This window comes from Dipodomys merriami, unplaced genomic scaffold, assembly GCF_024711535.1.
Source record: "Dipodomys merriami isolate MVZ:Mamm:240054 unplaced genomic scaffold, mDipMer1.0.p SCAF_2, whole genome shotgun sequence".
NCBI classification, from domain to species: Eukaryota; Metazoa; Chordata; class Mammalia; order Rodentia; family Heteromyidae; genus Dipodomys; species Dipodomys merriami.
The window spans coordinates 63,324,480-63,347,436 of record NW_027203381.1 but is presented as its reverse complement, the minus strand read 5'-3'; the positions used below and the strand labels follow the sequence as shown (position 1 = coordinate 63,347,436).

The following is a 22,957-nucleotide window of genomic DNA, read 5'->3' as shown; positions in this document are numbered from 1 at the left end:
TTACTTACTGTAACATTTATAAAAATCACATTTTGTTAAATGTAAAACTTTTTACTTACATTTGTGTTCTAAAATAATCTTGTAAAGGGAATGTCTGAAAGTATAACTTTCCCATATCTTATAGTAAGCCAAATATAACAATAAATAATTGTCACACAAACTTCTAGAAGGCATATAGACAGAAAGTCAACTACAATGTTTTATTTTATGACACAAAATGGCAAGATTATTGGATGACCAATAATCTATAGTGGAAGAAAGAGCTCCCTAGAAATTCAAACTGAGGGGTGAAAGAAATTAAATTCAAAGTTGACTGATCAAGCAAACAAAATACCAACTAATATCACAGATAGCATTTGAAAAAATAGGAAGAAATAACACAATCCAAAGATAGACAAATTAAAATGTACATTGTTCAGTTAGAGAGAAATAAATGTTAAATTATATGACTTTAGAAAATGTTCCCTTCTAGAAATTAGGATGAACAAAATAAAATTACAAGGAATCTATAGGAAACTGACATCACTAAGTTCAGGCAAATATAGGCTGAATACAAGCAGATGAATGTAATTCTAATAGTCTATAATTCTCGATCCACTTATTAGAGAAATGTAAGCAATTTCAGTTTGTTCAAACCAAAAGCTATTTATAAAGGTACAAATGAAACTATTATTGAAGCAATTTTCTCTTCTATTTCTTGAGGACATTTCAATCTATAAAAATAATAGTCATCTTACTACCTCTGCTTTGCCTACATAGTTGAGATTAGGAAGTATAGAATAACAGAACTCTTTAGTGAAAGTTAGTCTATTTGTATGGAAATGAACCTTTGAGACTTTTCAAGTTCAGCAGTAATGCTCTGTTCATTTTGTTCCATACTGAGACTTAAACTCCAGCCCGACCTTGTGTTCCCACAGGGTGTGTTTACTCTTAACTGGTACTCTACCATTTTAGCCATATCTGCACTCCTAGAATGTATATATTTGTGGAGAGTTAAGAAACTTGAGTTAAGAAATCCATTGTAGGCTCACATGTATAGTCCTGCTACTCAGGAAGCTGAGATCTGGGAACTGTGGTTTAAACCAAGCTCAAGCAGGAAAAATCTATAAGACATTTATTTCCTATTAACCACCAAAAAGTCAGAAGTGGAGGTGTTGCTCAAACAGTACACTAGCTGCCTCAAGTTAAAATGCTAAAGGACAGAGCCAGACACTGCGTTCAAGCCCCAGTAGTGGCACAAAAGGAATAAAAAGAAAAAAGAGATCTAACTCCTTTGAGCTACCACCAGCTCTAGTTATGTCACCCCGTGCTCTCCTTTAGCAAATGGGTTTTCCTGTAGTTTTTCAAAGACCAATTCCTTTAGTTCTAATGCCTTTGACACATCCCAACTGCTCCAGGGTTCATTATGCAACAGCTTTCCCAGTGTTCAATTTAATTGTCCTCTGCCAAGCACCTTCTCTCACTGCTGAAAAGACCACTGCTTTCTGCCCCACACTTTTATAGGACTTTCCATTTGCATCACATAATAGTCAAAACGGACTATCTGTGTAGATATTTAACAATGATGCTTTTCTCTGCTAGATAATGCATTCTTACCTGGCATATTTACTAGGAAATCTCTAGTATCTAGACCAGTGTTTGAGACACAGTAGATGCTCAAATACTAATTTAAAAAATGCATGCAAAACACTTTGAAATTAAAAATTACTTTGCAAAACTACCTCTTTTATTCTAACTCAATAGGGTATTGTTTTTTGTGTTTTTTTTGTTTGTTTTTAATCCTGAAGCAAGTGTGTGCTCCAATTGGGCTGATTTCTATACATTCTACTGCCAAGTAAATGTTATAATGTATCCTAAAGTAATCTCTATGACCTTTCCTTTGTGCTAAGCTTTGTCTGGTTAGGTGGGAACTGTGTTTTCAGCTTCAGCTTTGATGGGAACTAGTAGCAGAATAGCCAGTATTGTCACTCACGATGCAATGAGTAATAATCTTTGGAGGTTCACACATAGCTGCCGAGTTTATTAATGAGCTTCTACTTCCTCAAAATGAACACATAACACACTCTTGTTTGTGCCAAAGCAATGTTTCTGATCCAATCATTTAGATTTTGTACCTCAGTCAGCACTAAGGATACAAATCTTTGTGGTCATGTCATTATTCACTTCCTACTAATGTCAATTATGGCCAAATGTAGACTACTTTGGAAAGAAACCACCTGGAAAACAAATTTAGAATTAAGACTATTCATTTCTGGAAGACTGGCCACAAAATTGGCCTCTCCTTGTATAATTTCTATGATTTTCTGCCCAGTTAGTCAGAATTCAGTTTAGAATAATAACATAATTAATGGCATACAAATGTATTTTTTGAGGAACTAAGATTGTGGTTTATCAGATTTTACAAACTATTTCTTGGAAATGATATAAATTCATGACTTCATTGTCCAGATTTGTAACATATATACTGAGACCAAATCAGAAGCCAATAAGAAGCAGAAAGCAGGGATCATACTACTCCTCATGAGGAGTATTCTTTCATGAGTTCTAATTTACTTTATTTCTTCTCTTCTTATTTCTTTTGTATCCCAAGGCCTCACACATGCTAGGCAAAGTGTACAATGGCCCCAGTTCTCCAACTTAACTTGGTTTGTCAAGTGCTTTGTTGTTTGCTACGTATTTTAGTTGGTGTAAAGTTTTCAGTAATTTCCTAAGCTTTGGGATTAGACATGGAGATTTAAATACCATTGGAATGTTCCTTTAAGCTGTCACTTTTACCTCAAATTAAAACTGAGGTTTCCAGATATACAGAAGACATGCTTTGCTCCAAAAGAGCATTTATCTGTTCAATTTTATTTACACCACCATATATGTCAGGTTGGTAACTGCAATAGCTTATTAATGTCTTTGAGTAAAAATAATCCTGAGACACCATGTCTGAGTGAAATGATTTCAAGGCTTCTTAGGCCTCCTTCAGTAATAAGACCATAGAAAATAAAAAGGCGACAGTGTTTGCCAATCATCAAGCCTATTCACCCAGATCAAACCACTCACCTTTCTGGCCATGACTAAGAGACATACATTCAAGGGACAGACTGAATCAAGCAAATAGCATGGAAGCAAGTAAACACTTTTAAAAGTGATGGCAATACCAGATAAAAACCTGATCTGTTCTGTTGTTTTTTTTTCTTTTAATCAAACACATTATCTATCCTGTAGGTAATCAATTATGTGGAAGCAGCACACACTTAACATTATTTACCTGGCAGAGTGCAAGTCATTTAGGAAACTGTCCTCCATTTGAAACCTTTCTTGCCATTTGAATTAAAATAAAGTAACATCTGACTCACTTTCAAAATTCAGATTGCATATTGTCCACAAAAACAAATGTTTTAGTTACCTACAGAACATTTAGGTGAACAAGGTTTGTGTAATGTGTGGGGATTACTTTAACTTTTTGCACAGGACAGTAACAACCTTTTCTTTAAATAGATACCATGCGCTACATTTCTATCTGAAGATAGTACTTCAAAACCATAGCAACAGATGCTTGTATCCACGGATGCTTGTATTCACGGAATACAATTTATTGGCCCTGTAGAGGATACAGGGCTAAAGAAAACACTTTTTTAGGAGTGGAGGCATCTGACAAAGACAGAAAAATAAAGAGTTAAAAGGGAAGAGGCTTTCTTCTGTGTGGAAGGATCTGAGAAACTTTTGAGGATGCTGTAGCTCTCCACCAGAGCCTTAATGACTGGAAAGAACTTGGCCTACAGATAAACATTCCAGTGTAGATGTTAGAGTATAGAAACAAAAAAGGCAGGAGAAGAGAGTCTTCCCCTGTTTTGATATTCAGCTTTTCGAGCACTTGTATTCTTCCAGGTCTAAGGCTGGGATACGCTTCTTCCTTGCCCCATTTTACCAATTCTCTGTTGTATATATCTTGTAGAATCCTCCACCTCCTTATACAGCTATTCCCCCAGACATCTGATGGTACCTTTTGATAAGTAATGGGTTTCCTTTTAATTCTGATTCCATCAATGCAGTGACACTAATCCAGACTGATTTGAGTAAACAGGACCTATTCTCCATTGTCTCTGTGATCTGAGAAAGAATCAACTTGAGAAAGATCACTGCTTGGATTGGAAATGCCCCTTTGGGTATTTTGCACAAGATTAAAAGGAAGGAGAAAATGCCTGTGTAGAATTTTGTCCAAAGCAAGCTCACTTCGGGGGTGGTAATTCTCATGGTGGTATTATACTAAACTGCACCTATTAGTGGCTTTAATACCAATAAGAAAGTAGAACGTTTTCTTTTGTAGTGTTTCCAGAGTAGCTGACAAGAGTGTTTCATAAATTTCTGTGTCTGGCAGCATACTCAAAATTCTCTCTCTCACTTTTACATGGATTTTATTTTCCATTTAAGTAACAGAGACAAGCTACAACTCAGATTACAAGCATGAAATATCAATTTATGTTCTACACATATCCAGTAATGGTCCAGAAATGTTTATTCTTTCCAGTTTTTATCCTACCTAGGACTAAAAGGTGCTTCATATGAAGTCTAGTTTTTGAATATTAAATTGACAGGTAAATATTATCTGGGAGAGTCATCTAAACTCAAGCAGACACTGCGAACAGGTTAAACTCTCTCCTTAGGATTCTCTCATGTCTTCTAGCAGGCAGTTTTACATTGGAGTCATTCATGAATACTTCCTGGGCTGTTGAGTTCTTAAGAGGTGTATGGGTAAACCTTACTTATTTCTTCTTTCTTCGTGGCAGTTAACACCATGTCTATACTTTGTTGGCTTTCAGCCAGTGCTGAATTAGAAAAAAAAAAATGCTCCTTCAGTGGGAGATATAGTCTAAGTGGTTTAAGGCTGTTCCATCAAAATCAGTATATCCAGTTAATAGGCAAAATTTTACAAGCTTTCCATTTGGGGATGATATATTGAGGAAAAGAATGAGAAAAATATTGCAATCTAATTTTGGAGTGACTAATTTATGTTCCAAGTAGGATACTTTTGAAACTGAGAAGTGTTATTAATAACCATAGTGAAATAACAGGCATAAATAAGATCAAACTAAGAGCAATAGTTTCCAGTTTATGTATGGTGGACCATAGCTATTGAAGAGAGATACAAACAAAACCAACGTAAGTTGAATAAGACCTCATTCTTCCTCTTTCAAAGGTTCCACAAGAGTGATTGATATTCTTGCAAAACAGGCAACTGTTGTGGAGTTCAGAGAAATGCAGTTTTATACTTCCAACCAGTCACACAAAGCCATGCATACACACCAAGGGCTCTCTCGGAGACCTTCAATTCCACCACTCCTCTTATAAACCCTTCCAAGGCTTAACATTGCCACCACATTAAATCTATTCACCTCCCAGTGGTATGGCCCTTCCTAAGCCACTCTATCTTAGGATTCTAACTTGATCTCCTAATACCATCTGCTTTCAATTCTATATGAACCATTTATTTGACATTTCTGAGTACATCAATCATCGGCCCATCCCTGTGCCTTTCTTATTTTGGCTTTACCTGAAATCTTCCTTTGGTCTTGCATCTTTAAGAGGTGGGAAGTTCTCCTTCTCTTTCCAAGTACAGCCGCATATTGCATATACATACAGGCTTTCTTGATTTCCTTATTATGGCCTTCCATTTTCTTTGCCATTTTATTTTGCTCATGTTTTTCATATAGCATTTAAGATCTGGCTTGTTTTAAGTATATGTTTATGTATAATTGTTTCATTTTCCCAATGAGCTTTAAATGTCAGTCTAGGAAATAATTTGTACCCCATTCTAGATCTTACATAATATTATACACAAATCTTTATTTGAAAAGAATAAGTAAGATTTTTCCCTAACTTCTGTTTCATCTATTGAATACTGCTTCTGATAGATATTGGCAAAGTACAACTCATCCAAAAAACATAAATAAAAATTATAAAATGTGGGGCTGGGAAGGTGGCTCAGTGGTAGAGCGCTTGCCTTGCATGCCTGAGGCCCTGGGTTTGATTCCTCAGCACCACATAAGCAAAAAGAAAAAAGCCGGAAGTGGTGCTGTGGCTCAAGTGGTAGAGCGCTAGCCTTGAGCTGAAGAGCTGAGGGACAGCGCCCAGGCCCAGAGTTCAGGCCTCATGACCAGACCCCCCCCAAAAAAATTATAAAATGTTTAGAGATGTAGTACATTAATAAGCCACAGTAAGCCAGGCACCAGTGGCTCATAGCTGTTTAATCCTATCTGCTCAGGAAGCTGAGATCTGAGGATCACAGTTCAAAGCCAGCCAGGGCAGGAAAGTTTGTGAGACTCTTATCTCCAATTAACCACCAGAAAACTGGAAGTGGTACTGTGGCTCAAGTGGTAGAGTGCTAGCCTTGAGCTAAAGAGCTCAGGGATGGTGCCAGGCCCAGCCTTATGACTGACAATCAAAAATTTAAAAAAGGAGACACATTTCTCTTCATCATGCTTCCAAATTGTGTGTTTTTAAGAGTAGATTAGGACTAAGATTAACTTCTACAACAAGTTTTCCCTTCATAGTTCAATTCATTATCTTCCAGATCCCAAATAAACCTTTCCTATTGAACACATTGGACAGGCTCCTCAAAATTGGCACTGGAAAATAATGTATTATTATCATAACTATTGCTCATGAGATATGAAAAGAAAATGGAAAGTCCACTGGTTTGAAAAAGAAAATCTTCCTTTCCAAATAGTAGCTGGGCTATGTCTTAGGCCTTAATCCTAGCTACTCAAGAGGCTGAGATTGGAGGCTCATGGTACAAAGCCAGCCTGGGCAGGAAAGTATGTGGGATTCCAAGTAACCACCAAGAACAACTGCAACTGGAAATGGAACTGTAGCTCAGGTAGTAGAGTGCTAGCTTTGGTTGAAAAAGTTCAGGGACAGTACCCAGGCTCTGAGTTCAAGCCCAGGACCGAGACACGTGTGCACGTGTGTATGTGCACATGAACATATGCACACGTGCGTGCAAACACACACACCAAAATCCCAAACCAAACAAAACAAAACTATAAAACTTCATGTAAGTTACAATAATTATGAAGTAACTGAATCATCTTTTGTTTATCTTTGCTCATTCTTCCTTGGCTATTGACATAAAATAATTAGAATGTGAGAACATTCAGCAGGAGAAAAATGTCTAGCTTCATAATTGTAGTATGAAGGAAATATATATATGTATATATTTAATTTATACCTCTCTTTCAAGGAAGGGCTCAAGTCACACCCTAAACAATCATATATACATCAAAGAAAGCTAGAGGGCATTTGTGACAACATATTTCTCAACTATTTGACCCATATTCTTCTTTGATAAACAAAAATCTCATGATCTCACATATATACTTCCTTAAATACGTAGAATATGAAATCTAATGTCTCTATATGGTCATCTCTGGGAAAATGTTAGCAATAATGTGTCTAGAAAATCTTACTAAACATGAAGAAAAAGCAACCAGCCCTCTTTTGGTTTCTATAGAAAATCCAGACATCCATTCATGCTCCCTGCTCCTCACAGCCCGTTGAGGATCACTGCTCTTCTAAAAAGTCAAAACCAAACAAACATACTTTCCCTGATCTAGATAAAGAATAGGTGGTTTACTATCACCAAGTCATTTTTCTAATAGTAGTGAAGGAAGGTATGATCTGTGATCTCCCATCTAAGATCTCTTTCTCCCAGTCCCCTCTGGGCCGGGCTGGAGGGCACCCAATTGGAAAACAAGTAGTGTGATCTAATGCCATCGCACAGAATCAGGGAAGAGGCCTAGCCAGCACTTGAATTTAACGAACAGCTCTGCTTCTGGACCGCTGTTCTTTTGTCTGGGTAATTAAAACACCTGAGAAACACATCATGGGAAAGTCTTGATTCTCAGAGCTCCTACTGCTGCCTTGGCCACTTTCTTCTTGAATGCAAGTAGCTTTGCAAGTAGCTTTTCCCAGAATGCTTTCTGGAACTTATACTCTGAACGACACATATTCAATCTCTCCCTGAAATTAAGGAGACATTATGGATTAGTAGAACTCCACGATTTATACATAGCTTTCCCAAATGTGAAAAGAAAACTCATTAAACACTGATTTGCAAAATGGTATATGGAACTTCAGTTCTGTTTGGTATGATAATTGATTTACCAACCCAGTTTCAGTAAATATATCTTTCTAAGATGGAATTTGAGACTCTGTGTTTGTATGCATACATACACACACATGCCCACATACACGCATGCACGCGCACACACACACACACACACACACACACACACACACACACACACACACACACACACACACACACACACACACACACACATATCTCTGCCATAACTCTGGCAAGAAAGTTCCTGTAAAACTCCAGGAATGAAGAAACCTCTTTCCTTTCAAGCTCTCTTTCTCCATATCTGAGATGTGGAGCTTGCTTGAAATTTCCAGTTGTCACTCTAGAGTTGCACCTTAAGCCCAAGCCCTGCCTGTTACATCTTGTCCATTTTCTCCTCCCTTCCGGACCCTTCCTGTTCATGAACAGTTTCCTTAAATCCAACTCTGCTGGAGGGGAAATAACTAGCAGGTTGTGAAAGAGAGAGTGAGAGAGAAAGAAAGAGAGAGAGAGAAAGAGAGAGAGAGAGAGGAGACCCTGCTTTTATATTGTTTTACAGATATCAACTCAAAATGTTAAGCAAATTAAAAATGATTTGAAGTCTAAGAATTGAATATAGGTTTTAAATAAGTTTTCCTCTCACTGGAAAATCTGCACCTTTTCTGTTGATAGTCTGGACTATTTTAAGTGTTCTTGTGCAGTAATAGTAGGTTGCTACTCCAGAATTTCGTAATAAACTTGACACTACAACATCACAATTTTGATATTTAAGGAGTCTTAGGGTCACAGGGACCTAGGATTTCAGACACTTGCATGTAGACAGCATTTTAAGACAGGACTAGATCTTACAGAAGAATTCTAAGCAGAAAAAAAGAGATGAACTTAAATGGCACAGAAATCCCACCATGAATTTATCCCATAATAGGTACACTGGCAGAAGAATCTGGAAGTCATATTAAGTCATATTAAGAACACAAAAACACACAGGGAAGGTAGAAAAGTTCAGCCATATTTTTTCAGAGATTTCTTCACATTTTAGCAGCATTCCAATAGAAAAGAGACAAGTACAGCCTTTTGAACTCAGAACCACACATTTCCCTAATATTAGGAAAATGAAACCACTTTGTAAAGATAGGTCCAAACATCATAAGGACATTATATTTTCACATATAGCATAATTCATTGCCTCTACAGAAGACAATAATTCTAAAAAACTACCTTTTAATGATTACAATTATGCAGTTCTTTTATTTCAGAACATTTCACTGGAAACAAAACAAAAAAACAACAACAAAAAACATTTTCCCCACTTTCCACCAGTATTTTTTTTTCTTTTATCTCAGAACCAATGTTTGGTTCTCCTCTTTAATTCTTCAACATACTTAGTCAGATTGCACCCTGTTTAGAAATCTTATTTAGCATAGCTTAGTAACAAGAACAGATAAAATCATATATGGCCTGACGAATCATTTCTTTTACAGACTGAGCAGAATTGGCTCCAAGAGAAACCACAAGCTAATCAAAAAAGTGACCTCCATTTAAAAAAAAAAAAAAGTTTGCTAAGATTTTAAGCTAACTTTCAATATTAAACAAGAAACTCAAGTTTCTGTTCCTGAACACAAGCGTGGCTGCATGAGTGTTTTAAAGGAAAATAGACACTTCCTTTTGCTTCTTTAGATAACTTGATATTTCCCCTGCTATATTTACACAGTTCAGGTGTCTAGACAATAGCATGGTCATTCCATAGTGCCTCTGCCCTGCTTGGTTGCTCTTTGCTGGCGCTTCCTTTTGCGGTCTGTACTGAGTACTATGCATTTTGTTTTGACGTTCAAGAAGCTTGATTTGAGTACTCTAACCTATTTTTCCAAGCATTCACCTGCAAGCATTTTTATCTCAAACACTGAACAACTAGCCTTCTCCCCCCTCCACCCCATCTGATTAGTGTCAACACAGCTGCCCTATTTGGAGGAATGTAAACTAATATTGTTGTCAGACCTCCCTCAACTTTAGGAAACTTCTTCAAAGCCTTACAGTCCCTTCAGTACTTTTCTTTGCCTTTATCCCTTGGCTCAATGTTGTAAATCCTTAAGTCAAATTTGTTAAGTCTGAGACTGCCTAAGTCCGACACCGGGATCTTGAATAGGATCTGAAATGCCCTCCTGCACACTTACATGGATGCATGCAGAAACAGTTATTCATTTATAGCCTGAAATACCTTTATTTGTCATTATACAGTAAACGTTTAAGCAAACAGTCAGATAATACAGACATTACTAAAGTTTCTTCTGAATTTAAATGCGTGTATGGATTGACATAAGTAATAAACGAAGATGGCTCTTTAAAAAAATAACTCCTGATTACTTTGAAAAACTAAACTCTATTTGTTTTTAGGATGAAATCTGGATATATAGATCTGAGATAAAAAGTTAAAGACACATCACCTACTTTGTCTCACTGATACAAGAATACCCATCAACTGAGTTATTCCAGTATAGCTAGCAGAATGTGATCTGCTTTCGCAGTCTATTTTTCATAAAAAGTGATTTTTTTAAAAAAAATAAAATACTAAATTTCTTTACATACATAGTGCTACCCAGGACTTTACTTTTCTCTTTTCTCCCACTATTTTATCTTTCACTTAAATTTAAAAACAAAATCAATGGAATCAGAAAGAATATCTCAGAGTCACTAAATAGAAAACATTCGCTAAGTAAAGGAGATTCCTATATACAATTTGCAAAAAAAAAAAAAAATTACATTGGATAACCAAGAACCACAAATATGTAAGTTTCTATTTAAAAAAACTAAGACTGAAAAATCATCTCTAAATGGAACGTTAAAAATCTAGAATCCTTACCTCACTAAATTGAGTCTGGGCATTGTTTTCCAGGTACAACATGTTAGCTGTAAGATTGATCAAAGCTGTTGTCTTCTCTTCTGGTTCCAGGATTTTTGCAACCCCCCCACCCCCTCTGAGACCCTTACAATAGGAATCTACCAAGAAGAGAACAGAACTCAAATCCCTCTCTCTCTTTCTCTCTCTGTACATAGTTTAAGGTTCTCTAATATATACCCAACCATAGGCATGAGGGGGCGGGACTCTTCTCTTTACCTGTCCAATCCATCAACTTCCACCTGGACTCCTCCACTCCAATGGAGTGAAGCCTCTCCCATCTCATTAAGTAGTTAGAATTCCTTATCACCAATCTTTAAAAGAAAAGGAGAAAAAAAAAGGGGAGAGACAGACAGGTAAAACTTTACCTGTCTCTTTCATAAGAAAGTGAACTCTCTCCTAAAAACAAATCAGAATCTCCCCAAACAAATTTACCACATACCACTACTACCACTTACAGAAGGCATTTCAGAAAGTTATTTTTAAGTTTTACAAAACTAAAACTTCAGGGAAAGGCTCTTTAAAAAAAAAAAAAACAACAACTACATTTGGGACTTCAAAACTGATTATACTGAGTTACAAACTAGAGGAATATACTTAATTCTACTGTTATATTTCCTCGATATAAACATCCATATCTACTGCCTGTTGGCTAAAAAGTATTCACCTATTTTCCGCTGATAAATACTAGTGGTTTCAAACCACTCAATGACATGAGCCATTTGATTTTTTTTTCAGAACCTATTTCCATAATAATAGAAGCGATTAGTCTTGTTAGCTTGTCAAAACTTCCATAATACATAAAATAAATAGAAATTCTAGGAAATATGTGCATAATAAAAACAAAAATTTTCAATTTTCTTTTGCATTTTCTCTATTAAACATTTTTTTAAAATTAAGACTCAAAGAAAGATACTTTTTCCTGTAAGTGGGTAATGAAACCTATTATTTTACATGTTCTCTCCACTCAAATGACTAATAGAATTTTTCATGAAGCATGACAGTGTTTTTTTTTTTTACCTTAAACATGTATTTGTGTAAATACATAAGAATAATCATGTAAACTGGGTTCTGGTGGCTCATATCTGTAATCCTAGCTACTCAGGAGGCTGACATCTGCAGACCAAGGTTTAAAACCAGGTGGGGCAGAAAAATCTGTGAGACTCTTATTTTCATTCAAATAGCCAAAATCTGAAAGTAGAGGTGTGGCTCAAGTGGTAGAACACAATTCTTGAGTGAAAGAGCCAAGTGAGAGTACCAGGCCCTGTATTCAAGTCCTAATAATCAAAAGAATAGTCATGTAGAATCTGGCTTTGGTTATCACAGCACAATGAAAATACAATGCAACCTGCTGGTTATATGAATCAGTAAAGTACTCTTTCATTATTGCTCAGTGCGTGAATCTAGTTAGAAGATGAAAAGAAAATTAGAAGTCAAAATAGATTATTATATCAATTTCAGAAACTGAGTTTGCAAATATGTTTATGACTTTGCATTTGCTTCCTCTTTCCTTTCATCTTGGTATCTATAAAATGCATCTATATACATGCATATAAAAATGATACAGTCATTGGACTAAAAGTTATCTTAAGGCCATTGAATTATCGGCAATATTGCTTTTGTTAATTAACATCCATCTCCCCTAACATAACAGTTGATCTCAAATATTCAAGAATCTGATAATATTGCCACACCACAACCTAGGTTGCACAAAACATTTATTTCCTCATGTAAATTTTAGCAAGAACAACCTCTCTTACTCCTGCCATGAACCATGTAAATGTTGGGTACAAAGCAAAGAAACAAAAACTTACAGTATATAGCACAAATATTTATAACAATTTTACAGTGTTTCAACTTTATCCTGTCAGGTTAATGGTAATGGAATGCAGAGCGTTGCTTCTTTAAAGCTGTGTGTTTTATTACAGTGGTTCAACACTAGGATAATCCTAAGAATCACCCAAGGTACTTTTGAAGAAGCAATGTAGATGGGCCCCAGGTCTACTACATTAGACTTTCCAGAGCTGCAAGCCCAACCCTTAGATATTTTCAGGCAGTCCTGAATGCACCATGCCTGGGTAGGACTGCTCTAGAATAGATGCTGTGGGTACAGCTATACAGCTGCACCATTACTGTGGTAAGTTCTTTTGGTCCACTAATGGGATAATGTAGTCATTTGACCCCTAAATCTAAAGGCAAGATTTCAAGTTTTTATGGTATACAATCAAAAGGTAAACAAATGTTGTCTTCCAGAGTTAATAAATTTCCTGTGGGATCTCTGGGTGAAAAGTCAAATTCACAGTATGAAGGAATCTCACAATTTTCTCAGTCTAACATATATGTTCCCAGATTCTAGACAAAAATCCAAGACAGTCTGTCCACTGCACTACTTAACAACTTTGGGTAGTTGAAGAAAAGAGCCCTGGACTGGGAGTTAGGGACTGTGTTTCTAGGTCTGTCTTTAACTAGCTCTGTGCCCCAAGGGCAAGTTACTTAACCACTCTGGATTCCAATTCCTCATTTGTGAAATGAGAGAGCTGCAGAACTAAATTATTTCTAAAGACTATTACAGAGAAGACCTGTGCCTTTGCCCAGAATACAGAGACATGTTTTAGATGATTAGTCATATTTCTCTTACTTTACTTGGATAGTTCCCCTTAATTTGCCCCTGTCTATATTGTATAAGTAAAACAGTGGAATCTGTACTTAGATATTAAATAATACCGAGAAAATGGAGCAATGCATGGGTATGTGTTTTTTTTCTTTATGATATTCTCCAAGTAAAAAACTAGCTAATAGTGAGCATTAATTGGAACTTAACACAAACATTTCCATAAGAGAGCTAGTTAATTAAAGAACATCTGACAATGCTTGATTCTGGAATGAGTGTAGGTAGCTGATGTAAGAATCATGCATTTATTTAAGCAGAGGTCACAAAGAAGTAACACTTCTGTATGCTCATTACAAAATAGCACTGAGCTGTAAACATCAGGGGTTTGGTAATGTGCTTTAATTTTCCAACAACCTAATAATCTAAGAATCATTATTATCCATCTTTTAAAGATAAATGAACAAAACTAAGGATCTTAAGTTAATATTCCTCAGGAATTGGTGCTAACTCCATTTAAAATTCATAACTTTGTATTCTCAGTCATTTCTCCAGAGGTCTTAAAGCTTAGTGGCCTCAGACTTAGGGATTAGTATCACCCTTGAATTAGCATATCACTGTTATAAACTCACAATTCTGGAAAAAAGATTTCTTACATGTGGGGTCAAAACATATGCTATGCAGAAAAACTAGAATTTTGCTGAATACACTTTACAACAGTTGCTCAGTTTCTTTCCTGTAAGTGCTTTTCTGTTTATCTGGTTCCCCAACTTTCATGACAGTCTGGAATTTTAATCTTTCTATGGACAAATTATTGTTATTGTTATCATTATTATTGTTTTCCTGTCATGGGGCTTGAACTCAGGGCCTGGGCCCTGTCCCTGAGATCTTGCTGAAGGCTAGCACTCAACCACTTCTGAGGCACAGAACCACTTCTGTTTTTTTTTGGAGGCGGGGGGGGGTCTGGTCATGGGGCCTGAACTCTGGGCCTGGACGCTGTTCCTCAGCTCTTCAGCTCAAGGCTAGCACTCTACCTCTTGAGCCGCAGCGCCACTTCCAGCTTTTTTCTTTTTTTTTTTTGTTTATGTGGTGCTGAGGAATCGAATCCAGGGCCTCATGCATGCAAGGCAAGTGCTCTACCACTGAGCCACTTTCCCAGCTCCACCACTTCTGTTTTTTGAGTGGTTAATTGTGATAAAAGTCTCACAGGGGCTTTTCTGATGAGGCTAGCTTTGAACCGCGATCCTCAGATCTCAACCTCCTGAGTAGCTAGGATTACAGGTGTGAGCCACCAACACCTGGCTATATTATTTTTTTACTGCATGATCTGTTGGTTTTCAGAAAAGTCTTTTAGATAAGGCCTTTGATCTCAACACTATAAAGCACTGCTAATATATTTCAAAATCACAGCAACAGAATTTACATTCTTTTTACATAGAAGTCTTGTTTTCCAGAATTTTTATGAGAAACAAAATATCTCTAAGTGCTTGTTAAAAACAAAAGTATATTTATCATGTATTGAATAACACATTTTTTCCCTAATTTGAAATGTCACTGTCCTTGTCATAATATATCAAATAGCTTCATTTTATATCACTGTGGGAGAAAAATAAGCATACAGATAAATCTTTACACATAGAAAATAATTGTTTTGCTGGGCATTGGTGGCTTAGGCCTGTAATCCTAGCTACTCAGGAGGCTGAGAGCTGAGGATTGAGGTTTAAAGGCAGCCTGGGCAGGAAAGTTCAGGAGACTCTCATGTCCAATAAACCACCAGAAAACCGGAAGTGGCACTGTTCCTCAAGTGGTAGAGCGCTAGCCTTGAGCTGAAGAGCTGAGGGAGACCGCCCAGGCCCAGAGTTCAAGCCCCATAACCAACAACAACAAAAAGAGAAAAGAAAAAAAAATGAAAGAAAAAAATAGTTGCTTTATGTTCTTTATGCATGTCATGTAGATTTAAATAAGGAACAAGATGGTACTTACAAACTTCTGGAAAGTTAGAAATTGAGACAATTTTGTGCTCTTCAATCTATGTCTGTATTCTATGGGTAAAAATGGGTGGAGAAGAGAAATGTTTAGGTTTTGCAAAGCTCAGTTAAGGAGATAGTGGGGCATCTTATTACAGTATTAGTTCTCTTGAGTTGAAAGAGAAGTAAGATTAGAAAAAAGCCAAGGACTGCGTATATTTGGCTGGAACTAAGTAGTTATCAAAGGGAATAAAAATTGCTTTTACTTTTAATAGCAATAGATGAGACCCTAAGAAAGCGCGTGTAGCTAATTCTAAATGTATCAATCAAGGGTAGGAGCCCTCTCTTCTACCAAGGACCATTTTTATATTTATTATATCATCATGGGCTTAAAAAATCATCATACAAGCAGCTACAGACAGACCATAGACAATCAATGAGAAGCATACTAAATGATTTCAAGAGCTTTTAGATAGCCCTGGGGACAGTAGTACTCTAGTCCTCTTTCATCCTCTTCCAGAGGCTTCTCAACAACTGTATTTCTTAAAGAACAACGCTGACCTTGTCACTCTTTGGGGGCCCTGATGCCACTGGAACAACCAACTTCTTAGACAGGTATTCAGAGCCTTTCACAATCAGGATAGATATCTGCTCTACTTCATCTTTTTTATATGTTACTCTACTTACTCCATGAGGCTCTGCAAAATCATTTCTGTCCTTCTGCTCCATCTATTTTATTTATTCATATTTATTGATTGATTCATTATTTTCATTTTGTGTTGGTACTGGTCCTAGAACTCGAGGCCTTATACTTTCCTTGGGCTTTATGTGCTCAAGGCTGGTACTCTACCACTTGAACCACACCTCTACATTTTTGCTGGTTAATTTGAGAGCAGTCTCCCATACTTTTCTGCCTATGCTAGGTTTGAACCTTAACACTCAGGTCTCAGTCGTCTTCCTGAGTAGCTAGGATTACAGGTATGAGCTGCTGACACTTGGCTTCTGCTCCATTGATGCCTCAGTTTGGTATATATTCATAATTTTACCTAAGACATTCAAACGTTTGTGTTGGGATTCTTTTAATAATATTTTTGTGAGGATTTCTCCAATCCCCAATGTTAAAGCTTAATCTTTCCACAAATGTGTGTAAATACAGTAACAAAACTGTACCATTTAATACAAAAAGTTGTATGTCTACCTTTTCCATCCAATTTTATAAGTCAGAGTATGTTTCTGTCCATATCTAGTGTCTAAAATCTCAAGGAATATAAATTCAAGTAAATTGGTTTTATTCTTTATGAAATTTGAACAGTGGATTAATTCCAAAAGTTTATGAGGTACTTATTTTGAAGAGATGCCTTTCCTCTCTGAATCAAAGCATAGCACTTAATTAAAATTGAAAAAAATAATCATACTCTCAATCCAAGCTCGGTATTTAATATGCTTAGCAATTATTTTTCAAAAGGGAAGCTGCCAACAAGGTAAACCTGTAATAGAGAAACCGAAAAAAAAAAAAAAAAAAGACTGAGGTTTTCAGATTATGTGTGAAAGCTAAGAAATGCTGGGACTTTCCACGCTGTTCCAGAACAAAATCAATTAGATCTTTTTCAACATCAGCTAACCTTAAATTAAAGGATGATCCACATAGAACACTGAGTAACTTGTGAAGCTCTAATCACTCCTGAGTTAAGTGTTTTGCTTCCACCTCTTCCTCACATAGGTGAAACAAGCAAGCATTTTTAGAAGTCAGAAGGCCACTAAATTAAGGCACCCACCCAATCAAATTTTTCTTTAAAGGCTACATTCCAAAGCAAGATATAAAAACTATCCATTTTAAGGTCATTTCCCCATTTTCTGTTGAAAAATGGGGAATCTTTGTAAGCATAGAAGGAAAAATTAATCCCATTCTAAATCCTACAGTTGTATTCAAAAAAATTTTTTTTTAAGTACTGGTGTAAATATTCACATAAAAATAGTATGTTGGAAATGAACCTTACAATTTTGCCAAGGTGGTGGTGAGGGGAGATGGGGGGGGGAGTGGGGGGAGGGGAGGGAAAAGGGATAGGGGGAGAAAAACAACAGAGGGGGTAACAATGCCTGACAAGAAACATATCATCACCTTACTGATGTAACTAACCTCTTTGTACAGTATGTTTACAAAAATAAAATAAAATTTGTTATAAGAAAAATTAATGCCAGATATCTTTGGCTGACACTTTAATCCTAGCTACTTAGGAGGCTGAGATCTGAGGATTAGAGTTAGAAGCCAGCCCATAGAAAAAAGTCTGTGAGACTACTGATCTTCATTTAAACACCAAAAAGCCAGAAGAAGAGTTGAGCTTTAGCCTTCAGTGAAAAGGTAAGGGTCAGTGACCAGGGCCTGAGTACATGCCCTAATACCAGCTAAATAAATAAAGTAAAATATTAAACAAGGTTTAGATTCTTTACGTCTAATCCTTTTCAGAGTATGTTACATATAGTATATTCATTTAATCCTCATGAAAATTTATGATGTAGGTATCTGATCATTGCTTTAGTGCAGACAGATGCTAAATGATGGAATCAAGGTCAGAACCCATATATTTTAGCTCCCAAATTTACACAAAACCTCTACTGTTATGATTAAATTGTATCTCCATTTCTTCTCCCCTTACCCCATATTTATCCCTCATTCAGTGTCATGTCCACAGCAGCCCTACAGCTTATTTGCCAGACAGTCCACTCTGTGATTATAATAATAACAGTATTTTTTAACTACTTCCCTGGATTTAAAGATTGCCTTACTTCTAAAGGGCTTCACAAACAGTTCAACCCAATAGATGAGGAACTGAGATAAAAATCACCTTTCTTCATAGTCTTTTGCATTGTGCACTGAAAATATTTTTATTAAAAAATACAATAATTAGAAGCAAAAATTAATAATAAAATCCAAATTGCAATAAGGCCAATTCTAAGCATAACACTCAAAATTATTGCTGAAGTTCCTACTGGCATCATCCTGCATGTTCATATCAGTAAAGTTAAAAGCATGTTTAATATAGTCTTGCTAGTTATCACAGTATTCTGACCATTTCTCTTGCCAAGTATCCATACAATGAAAAGTACTAGGCCAAACGCTATAATTCAAAATGTTAAATAGATATGATGTCAACATATTGTCTGAAAAGATTGCACCAAAATACATATTGTATAAGGATAACTACCACAGCCTTCAGGCTCATCTCTTTGCAACCTAAAAGATGAAAAACAAATCTCATTTTAATATTCATTCTTTCGTCTGAGGATTTGTTGTTGTTTATTTGGGATTCTTGCTTACTAGGTTGGTGCTCTACCACTTGAATCATACTCTCAGCCCTTATTTGCCTTTTTGTTTCAGATAGAGTCTCATATTCCTTCTTATGCTTGTCAATAATTGGACTCACAGATATACATGACAATTTCCAGCTGTTCCTTACTGTTTTTTGAGTTGGAGTTCTCCCTACTATTTTGCTCATGCTGGTCTCAAACCATAGGCTTCTCAAACTCCACATCTGCAGTAGCTAGGATTATAGATTTGTGCCACCACGTTCAACCTACTAGTGAATATGTTTCAGTGTATCTATTACCCCTTTTAATTTGTTCTTTAAATGATGTATTCATGTCCTAAATTCATTTTTAATATTTTTCCCTCTGCCTTCTCACACTGGATTAGTAATAAATTCCTTATTAATAAAAATATTAGCTGGGCGCTGGTGGCTCACACCTGTAATCCTAGCTACTCAGGAGGCTGAGATCTGAAGATGGTGGTTCAAAGCCAGCCCGGGCAGGCAAGTCCATGAAACTCTTATCTCCAATAAACCACTAGAAAACTGGAAGTGGAATTGTTGCTCAAGCGGTAGAGCACTAACCTTGAGCTGCAGAGCTGAGGGACAACAACCAGGCCCAGAGTTCTACCCCAATGACCAACTAAAATAAATAAAATAATTAACACTTTGACAAATCTACCAAATATTTTCATGTTAGTTTCATTTTTAGTATATATTTCCATATATAATGAAAAGGAAAATATAGAAAACAGACTCAAGTATCCCAGAATTTACAAGTAACCACTGTTAAAATTTTGGTATATTATACCCAAGTATGTAAAAAGAATATGTATATATGTATTCATATATAATATTATCAATTTAAAAACATACTTTTTCATATATAATGTACCTGTATATACCCATGTATTTGCCAATTTAATAAAATTAACTTGTGAATATACATATAATTAAAAGTACTTTAAAAATCATTTTAACTTTAAATTGCTATTACAGTACTACTGAATTAACCATTTCCCTTTAATTGGGAACTCATTGTTTATCACATTTTTTAACACTATACTGAAGACCAGAAAAGTATGCTTAATTAGAATGCACTAATATAAGCTAGTTATTCAATTTAAATGATATTCTAAGGCTAACAGATGCCTGTACATTGATTTCAAGACATCAAATTAGTATAGGACTGACAATCTTATGATTTGGATCTTAAATATGCTCCAAGAGTTCCATTATTGAGGGCTCCATACCCAGTTGATGAAGCTACTGAGAAGTGGTGGACATTTAGCAATGGGGATTCAATGGAGAAAGTATCACTGGGGAATGTCCTTGAAAGGTATATTGACACCCAGATTCGTAGCTATAATAGCTACAAATAGTTTTCCTCTTCTGTGAGATGGTATATTGCCAGACCATAGTACCAAGACAACCCATCATAGTGCATGTACTACACAGCCTACCATAATGAATTATTGCCTGACAACATGACCAAAGCAACCCACGATTGACAACAAGCCTCAAGCAATGAGAGGTAGAACAAAAATCCTCTAAAACCATGAGCCAAAATGAATATTTTCTCCTTTAAGTTTTTATTTTTGAGATATTTTCTTACAGTGACACAAAGCTGGATAAAACTGATCAAGGACATAGAACAGTGTTCCCCTTACGACCACCTCATATTATTTAAAACTCTTTCAAACATTTTGCTATAAAAACTTAAGAAGTTAAATTTGTCAAATTGCTATCTTATTTTATTTTTTCTTTTTTATGGTTTTTATTGTAAAAATACTGTACAGAGGGGTTACAGTTACATGAGTACGGTAATGACTACATTTCCTATTGAGCATTGTTACCTCCTCCTTTGTTTTTCCCCTGCCATCCCTTCCCTCCTCACTTCCCCAACTTCCCCCTCCCCCCACCAAGTTGTAAAGCTACCAGCACAACTATGTTTATCGCAGTATTATTTACAATAGCTAATATATGGAACCAACCCAGATACCCCTCAGTAGATGAATGGATCAAGAAAATGTGATATATATGATGGAATTCTATGCCTCCATCAGAAAGAATGACATTGCTCCATTTGTTAGGAAATGGAAAGACTTAGAAAAAATTGTATTAAGTGAAATAAACCAGGCGCAAAGAAATATATGTCCCATGGTTTCCCTTATTTCCAATAACTATCATAAGTCGAGCACAAGCAGAAAAGGTCAAAAACTATATACATATGACCATATAAGATGATGCTAAGTGAAATGAACCCCAAGATAGGGACACAATTTGTTTTTCTTTTCTTGCTGTTGTTTTTAATGTATCTAAAATGTACTATGTGATTTTTTTTTGTTTCTCTTGTATGTTCTTCCCCCATGGTATTTATTTCTTTGGTGTCAGTCCTGAGGCTTGAATTCAGGGCTGGGTGCTATCCCTGAACTTTTATGCTCAAGGCTTGAGCCTTGAGCTCTACTTTTGGCTTTTTGTAATATACATTTTTATTGTTATTATAAAGGTAATATACAGAGGGGTTACAGCTTCACAAGTCAGGTAATGAGTACATTTCTTTTTGACAATGTCACCCTTTCACTTCTGGCTTATTGTTGGTTAATTGGAGGTAAGAATCTCATAGACTTTTCTGCCCATGCTGACTTCAAACTGTGACCCTCATATCTCATTCTCCTAAGTAGTTAGGATTATAGGCATGAGCCACAAATGTCTAGTAAATTGCTATTTTATTTTACTCATTAAACAGCTTCATTCTGGGTCTGGGAAGATAGCTTAGTTGTAGAGTGCTTGCCTTGCATGTATGAGGTCCTGGGTTTGAAAAGGCCAGAAGTGGCTCTGTGGCTCAAGTGGTAGAGTGCTAGCTTTGAGCTGAAGAGCTCAGGGACAGTGCCCAGGCCTAGAGTTCAAGCCCCACAACCGACCAAAAACAAAAAACCAAACCAAAACAAAACATAACAGGCTCATTCATCTCCATTCCCATTGATTACACATGATGCATTCAACTTCCAACAAGAGAGAGTGGAAGAGTAGTGAAAAAAATCTCATTTATTTGATTTTAAGTTAGTTTCTTTTACTGAGTAGATAATGAAAAAGTGTTAGCTCACAGTAATTACACAACACATCACCTTTCCTTCTGAGTCCAGACTGAGTTATTTCCCATGCAACTCTAGATTTCAATAATTTACCTAAAATTATAGAAAAGGCAATTCTGCTTGCCTGTAAGGATGATGCATGAAAGGGCGTTGTCTGCAGAGTCATGGACTTAGTAATAAGTCCTGCCTCTTTCCAGTAAACTGAAGCATAGCATTTCCCCTAGCTGTCCCTCTGTTTCTTTCAGTTTGCCAATTAGACCCAATGTTGTAATATATTTGCATACAATATAACTGTGATTCCAGCCTTTAAGGAATTTATATTTGTCAACTTTCTGATGAAGACAGACAGCTTAGATATCTGCCTGTCATAGAAATTTCTCCCCAAAGATAGTTGGTTTCACAGAACACTTGACTTCTATAAAGCATTTCAACCTGGTGACTTTTTGGCTTCATTTTTATTCTTCATTTTTTTCTCTCTCCTCAACAGGACAGACCTCTTTCTTCCTGCACTCTGTACTTTGAATTACTTCAGTTTTTGTTCTTACTTTCTAATACAGATCTTCTCTACCATTTAAGGGAAGAGAATGATCCCTAGACAACATAAGAAGAAGCTGAATTTACTTTTGATCTCCAAAAGGGAGAATTACATTTTATTCTAAGAGCTTAACATCCTTCTCTCCTTTCAGTTCCTAAAGGTATACATTTTCAGTTGTAGCTATGTGTACACTCGTGGCTTCCGATTCAAAAACACAGACGGAGAAGTCTGTGTAAAATTCAAATAATTGCATCTGTGCTTCTTCTGGCCAGCATGCATACCAGCTCCACACCATACACCCTGGGGAATGAACTAAATGCGTGCCCTGTTCCACTCTTCAGAATGGCACCGCTTCTAGATGCTAAGTCTTCAAATAAGCTATCTATAATTATGGTTTATAAGTTTTTAAAGTTTCACTTTACCAATTTCATGACTTACTGT

At 36.2% G+C, this 22,957-nt stretch overlaps 1 protein-coding gene across 8 annotated transcripts in view; it reads right to left on the bottom strand.

Moving 5' to 3' along the window:
- The window catches only part of Tp63 (tumor protein p63), a 211,289-nt gene that overhangs the window by 85,084 nt on the left and 103,248 nt on the right, over nt 1-22,957 (bottom strand). For 3 of the 8 annotated variants that reach the window (XM_070029819.1, XM_070029820.1, XM_070029822.1), the window contains exon 1: nt 10,974-11,153. The exons of the other annotated variants lie outside the window; for them this stretch is intronic. In XM_070029819.1, coding sequence (XP_069885920.1) covers nt 10,974-11,015 — 42 coding nt within the window. In that variant the 5' untranslated portion in view covers nt 11,016-11,153. Of the gene's footprint in view, nt 1-10,973; nt 11,154-22,957 lie in introns of those variants that run through there. 8 annotated transcript variants of the gene reach the window in all.